Source organism: Nelumbo lutea, chromosome 1 (assembly GCF_056320005.1).
Source record: "Nelumbo lutea isolate HS-2025 chromosome 1, American lotus-T2T, whole genome shotgun sequence".
In the NCBI taxonomy this organism is placed as follows: Eukaryota; Viridiplantae; Streptophyta; class Magnoliopsida; order Proteales; family Nelumbonaceae; genus Nelumbo; species Nelumbo lutea.
Window position 1 is genome coordinate 114,823,301 of NC_142684.1, and position 6,248 is coordinate 114,829,548.

At 37.3% G+C, this 6,248-nt stretch overlaps 1 protein-coding gene across 1 annotated transcript in view; it reads left to right on the forward strand.

Moving 5' to 3' along the window:
• The window catches only part of LOC148876918 (GTP-binding protein-like protein), a 31,837-nt gene extending 25,888 nt beyond the window's left edge, over positions 1 to 5,949 (forward strand). Inside the window, exons 7-10 of the mRNA XM_088978423.1 lie at positions 870 to 1,169; positions 3,991 to 4,182; positions 5,394 to 5,445; positions 5,573 to 5,949. Coding sequence (XP_088834549.1) covers positions 870 to 1,169; positions 3,991 to 4,182; positions 5,394 to 5,445; positions 5,573 to 5,623 — 595 coding nt within the window. The 3' untranslated portion in view covers positions 5,624 to 5,949. The remainder of the gene's footprint in view (positions 1 to 869; positions 1,170 to 3,990; positions 4,183 to 5,393; positions 5,446 to 5,572) is intronic.
• Positions 5,950 to 6,248: the final 299 nt, after the last annotated feature.

Genomic DNA, 6,248 nt, shown 5'->3' on the forward strand with positions numbered 1-6,248 from the left:
TAAAAAAAAATTAATATAATTTCTTGGGCATCCAGAAAGATGTGGTCCATGGCAACTGTCCATTGGCTAAAACATCATTGTCATTCCCTGATTGTAGGCATTTGTTTTCATGTCTTGGGAAGTGTAATGTTGTTAATTGTTCAATATGTTACACATACATGTCAAGGGTGTAGCATGGCCAAAGTGTGACATCGAATGTATACTAAAAATTGAGGTATCTTACATGGATATGGGCTATGCCCTTGAAGGGGAAAATTATTTAAATAGATCAATGAATCTTCTTCTTTTTTTACTTTTATTATTTGATCATATCACTGTTGGCCCCCACATATATGTCAAGGGTGTAGCATGGCCCTTGAAGTGTAATGTTGTCAATTGTTCAATATGTTACACATGCATGTCAAGGGTGTAGCATGGTCAAAGTGTGACATGGAATTCACCTGTTCAGTCTTGATCAAGAAATGATTCCTGTCTCTAATGTGAGCAAATCCTCTGTGCTCCATTATACCTCAAATATTCCCAAGCTTTTGATATTTTGATCAGATATTAGATGACCCATCCTCTTCCTTCTACTATATGTTTCTATTGATTTAAAATTGACTTTTATATATCTATATAGGGTAAATGTAATCTTTTCCTTAAACCTTAGCAATTGTCAGGTGATTATTCCTTGATTAAGTATTGGTTTTACTTGATCAAATTACTTGGGTGATATTTTTGTTAGACCAGTTCTACCCTGTAACTTTACTTTCTTAGTTGCTGACTTGTGTGTGGTTACAGTTGTGCTACTTCTCTGATATTTGTGTATATTGCTAAGTATTATTTCTGTGTTTTCCCTTCTTCAAACATTTTCATTTTCCTGTTTACAGGTTAAATAAGGAGCCACCTAATTTGACCTTTAGGAAGAAAGATAAGGGTGGGATTAATTTCACATCAACAGTGGCAAACACACACTTAGACCTTGAAACGGTGAAGGCAATATGTGGTGAATACAGAATTCACAATGCTGATATCACTCTTAGGTATGATGCAACTGCTGATGACCTCATAGATGTTATCGAGGGTAGTAGAATATATATGCCCTGCATCTATGTTGTGAACAAGATTGACCAGATAACACTTGAAGAGCTGGAAATTCTGGACAAACTTCCTCACTACTGTCCAATCAGGTAATTATGTAATTGATTACCTCTTTGGTATTTTAATCTCTAATTGTATCTGTAGCTTTGTCAACTATCTTACAATGTTGTTCAATGCAAAAAGGTGTAGTTAGTTTTTGAGATTTTTTTTTGCTTAGTAATGGTTAACTTTGAACATTTAAAGTTAACTATTCCTGTATCTGTTGCAACATAGTTTGCCCGAGGTGCAAGGCACAAGGCAAGGCATGCGCCTTTTTGAAGCAAGGTGCAAAAATGCAAAAAAAAAAAAGCTAAAAAATTCAGAAAATGAGAAAAGCAAAAATATTCAAAAAAATGCACAATATTAAATGCACTATTAATTAAAAATATAAAATTAAATTTTATAATACATGTTTTAAAAAACTTGTTATCTCAAATTAAAATACATAAACATAACATGTAAAACATATTTAAAATGAAATCAAGCATAACATATAAAACATATTCAAGCAGGTAAATTCTTAATCTCTTTATTTTTTTCCCAATTGCATTAGTTCAAATAGATAATGTGATGTTAAACATTATGCATTCCTGATTCTTCTAGCCGCCTTTGTACCAAGCCCCTCGAGGCAAGCCCAAACAAGTCCATATTAGGGTCTTAAATTCTTAATCCCTATGAAAAAAAGATTTTATAACTTTTAAAAATATCTTTTATTAGGATGAGTGAATGAGCAACATTAGCAAGCAAATATGGGGTCATTTGCCTTGAGGGGCTTCGTTGGGGGTCCAGGGGGTGAATTCCACGACCCATCTGCTAAGCAAAAAAAAAAAAAAAAGAAAAGAAACCAGAAAAAATGCACAAATTTTTAGAAGGCATGTGCCTGAGCTGAACTCTGAAGTGCAAGGCACACCAGGCGCTTGGGACCTAGGCGAGGTGCATATCCTAATGTGCGCCACCCGTGCACCTAGGTGTGCCCTTTAAATCACTGCATAAAACACTAATCAATCAAGATCTCATATGAATTTGAAAGAAAATACTGACTGACTGCTTATCAGCTTGTTAGGTACCATGCCTTTTCGTCACCTTAACAGGACTCAACTCTAGAATAGGAAATCCTATGATCTATCACAGATTCATTAGTTAAATTGGTTTTCATTTATTCAGTTCTTGTATAAAGCATGCCATCTCAGGCATTTCAGATGGGAACCGAGTAAGCTTTCTCTAATAGCTCCGTAGTCTAGCTGAATGGGCAAGTTCTGATATATTTCAGTTTTAGATCACAGGTAGAGGGATGAATTTGAGTTTCTTTTCTGTTTACTTCTTTGGTTTTTGCTTGAAGCTCAAATAAATCACCTGCATGCATCATCCAGCACTAAAAAGATGAGAACTGGTTCCAGGCCATCCCCTTCACCCTCTCTCGTCCTCCTCCCCTAATAACCACTCCTTGGGAGCTTTCCCCTTTTAAGTCTGGGACGAGATTGAAACTAGTTCAGGCCCTAATAAACTTTGTTTACTAAAAGTGTAACCTTCACCCTCTCTCGTCCTCCTCCCCTAATAACCACTCCTTGGGAGCTTTCCCCTTTTAAGTCTGGGACGAGATTGAAACTAGTTCAGGCCCTAATAAACTTTGTTCACTAAAAGTGTAACCTTCATCTCCATCAGCAGCTGACACTCCATAGAATTAAGAATCTGCATTATTACTGGTTCAAATATATTGGTTAATAGAAATTATCAATATATATATATATATATATATATATTGGTTAATAGAAATGTATGTGAAGTGCCTTTTCTTTTTCCCCATTTTTAATAAAATTTTGGTTCTGTTACAACAGCAATACTATATTCTTGTTGCCAGTGAAAATTTGGAAAATTTACCCCATGAACCACGTATAGACTGTAAATTCAGGATGCTTAATATGAGTACCTTGATGCTTGAAACAAATATTTTTCTTATGACAAGGCACATAAGATGGGTTCAAACATCTTAGGAATGAGACAGAAAATTGGTTTTCTTTTACTCGGGTCCTCTAGGAGTTGGGGGCTCTACTAGAGCGGAATTACTAGCTTCCCTTCAAGGTATACAGTTTGCAGTTTCAGCTAGGTGTGGAACAGCTGTTAATTGAAGGGGACTCCAAGGTGGTAGTGGGTTGGCTACAGAACCTAGAGTCTGATAGTGTGGTGCTTTAAAATTGAAGTTAAAAAATTCAAGTGGCTGGCAAGGAGTTTGTTTGTAAGAATGCAATGGGTGGGGAGACCAGTAAGGGTCAGTTTAAAGAGTACAAATGCAAACATGTACCATGCAAATACATACAAAATATAAGGTTTTGCACTCACATATTTGTATTTGTACTCCTTCCAAACTGAGCCCAAGCTGATTGTCTAGCCAAGCAAGGGTTAATTAGGGAACAGTTGTTTGGGGCACATTCGTAGTTTGATTTTGTCTTATGTTTTGTTGGGAGAGGATGCAGCTCATGCCTCTCCATATGCTTGTATCTGTATTTTTCCTTGATCAAATCAAACAATTTATTTATCAAAAAAAGATGGGTTCAAACATATTGTCTCCACTTTACCATGATTGATCTGTGTTCTCATGGCATGACCTAAAAGGGGTGAGGTTGTAGGATTCTTGGTGTCTGAAAATCATGAGCTACACCATTAAAAAAACTTGTAGGCAACACCATTCTAGAAGTGAAGATTCTGACGCCAAATTTTTACTGTCTGACATTTGACTTTCTGTTGTTGAGAATTACCTTTTCTTTTTCATTTGCTATCCAACCAAACAGGATTAGCTGACTATGGTTTTTCAGTGTGTCCAACTTCTGCATGATGAACCTTTCTACTTGATGCATCTTTTTGATGTTGTTGCAGTGCTCACCTGGAATGGAACCTTGATGGACTTCTGGAGAAGATATGGGAGTATCTAGACTTAACTCGCATATACACAAAGCCCAAGGGTATGAATCCGGACTATGAAGACCCAGTAATCCTGTCCTCCAAGAGGAGGACTGTTGAGGACTTCTGCAACAGAATACACAAAGACATGCTTAAACAATTCAAGTAGTGAGTATTTCCTTCTCTTGCCTTTCCATTGTTTCATGTTTTTTGTAAGTGGAATTAGAACCATGAAGAAAAACAAGCTGTTTTTGAAATTGCTCTGCACAAGTGGTGCTCATGCAGATGAAAATCAAAATTTGATAGGTCCCATCAAAGAAATTCTTGAAACATACAGGTAACTGAGGTTAGAAATGTGGTTAATAATCCCTTTTTTTGAGAAAAAGGTAAAGTAATATATTAGACAAAAGCATGAACCAAATCTGCACAACAAGGAGCTGTGCAGTGCCCAATCAAAAGCTGTACATCAACTAAAAGATTACTCAATTAGTATGCATAGATACAAAAAGAGCTCCAGCATTACAAAAGGAGCTATAAGGTCTATTCCTGAACAGATTATGAGGCTCTACCCATGAATACATCCTACCCCAAAAACCTTTACATAAATTACCCTCTGAAACATACACATTTCAAACATTCTTTTGTTTCTTTCTGTCCATATTGTCTAGATCACTAAAGCTGGACCTGCTCTCCAAATTACCTTGCCTTCTTTTGAGAGCCCCTCAGATGCCAACTCTGAAGTACTTTTAGCACATTTTCTGGGAAACAAAACTGAGCTTCAGCAGCCCCAAATACTTTGTCCAGAGGAGGCGAGCAACTCTGCAATGGATTAGTAAATGTTCCAAGTCCTCAGATGCTTCCCCACACATAACGTATTTGCTAGGCAACACACTCATCCCTCTTCTGGCCAAAACCTCCGCTACTGCCATCCATAATAAAAAAGCAGCTTTTGGAGGGGCTGCGGATTTCCATACAACAGCTTCTGGGAAATCCACCACCTCCACCTCCGTGAGTTTGTTATAGAAGGATCTCACTGTGAAAAATCCTTCTTTATCCCACTTTCAAATTCTCCTCTCTCTGCCTGTGGAGCCAGGAGTTATACCAGATAGCTGCAGCATCACATCCATCCACTGCTCAACCTCCCAGTCAGTTAAATTCCTTCTGAACACTGGACGCCAAACTGCAGTATCTCCTACCTGAGTAAAAGCCTCTGCAACCATGCACATTCATGAAATGTGGGTTCCGATCTCGTGCGCATTCATGATTGACGACACTGGTCGGAAAGATATCTTCTTCCTATTTCCGTATTTAGTATATTTTTTTAGCTTTTGCCATTTTTTAATTACCCTTTGCTAACTTGTGGTGATCAAAATGGTCAGCGCATTGGTTTGGGGGTCAAGCGTGAAGCACAAGCCACAGAGAGTGGGCAAGGTCGGTTATCTATAATCTTTGATAGAATTTTACATTCTACATTTCAGGTTTCTTTGTTTTTTATTCCTTGCATTATGTGCATGGATTTTCCTTTACTAATGGATTTTTTGTTTGATACTCTTACTAGGAGCATGAGCTTGATGACGAGGATGTGGTTCAGATTATTAAAAAAGTGTGATTGAGGTATATAGAAGCCATAAGCATCCTACAGAAGGTGTCTCTGTATCGCACATTACGGAGGAGGATGTTTCTGACATAATGTAGTCATATAGCTGCTGAGGTAATGAGTTGTGTGGTTGCACATGTGTACGCAAGTAATAGATAGCCTCAGGCCATACATATGTGTAATCATAGGCTATAATGTATTTATTCACCTGTTGATTAGTTGGTTACTGGCAGATTGTTATTTTTTGTGTTGTGTATTACTGGGTAAGTGGGTAGACATTAATCCTCAGTTTTCCGTTTCGAACAAAGAGAAAGATGGTAAAAATTTACAGGCGTTCAGAACTTGCTTTCTAGGCATTCTGCTAATTCTAACTCGGTCCAGATTGGGCCGGGTTGAGTTTACTTGGCTCAATTTAATGTATTAAAAGTTTAAAACCTCAAGGTCCTCAACCCTGACTTAGTTGATCATGATTCCAAGGTATTTCTCAACGTGTTCTTTCTGATCCACTGGCCTAAATTTAATTTTGTTTTTTAAGTTTTACCATTACACGTGATTAGTTAGTTGAATCGAGTTTGAGTTTTGCAATACCTAGTTCGAGTGGCTTGTGAGCTTAATCGATTTTATAATAATATATTTT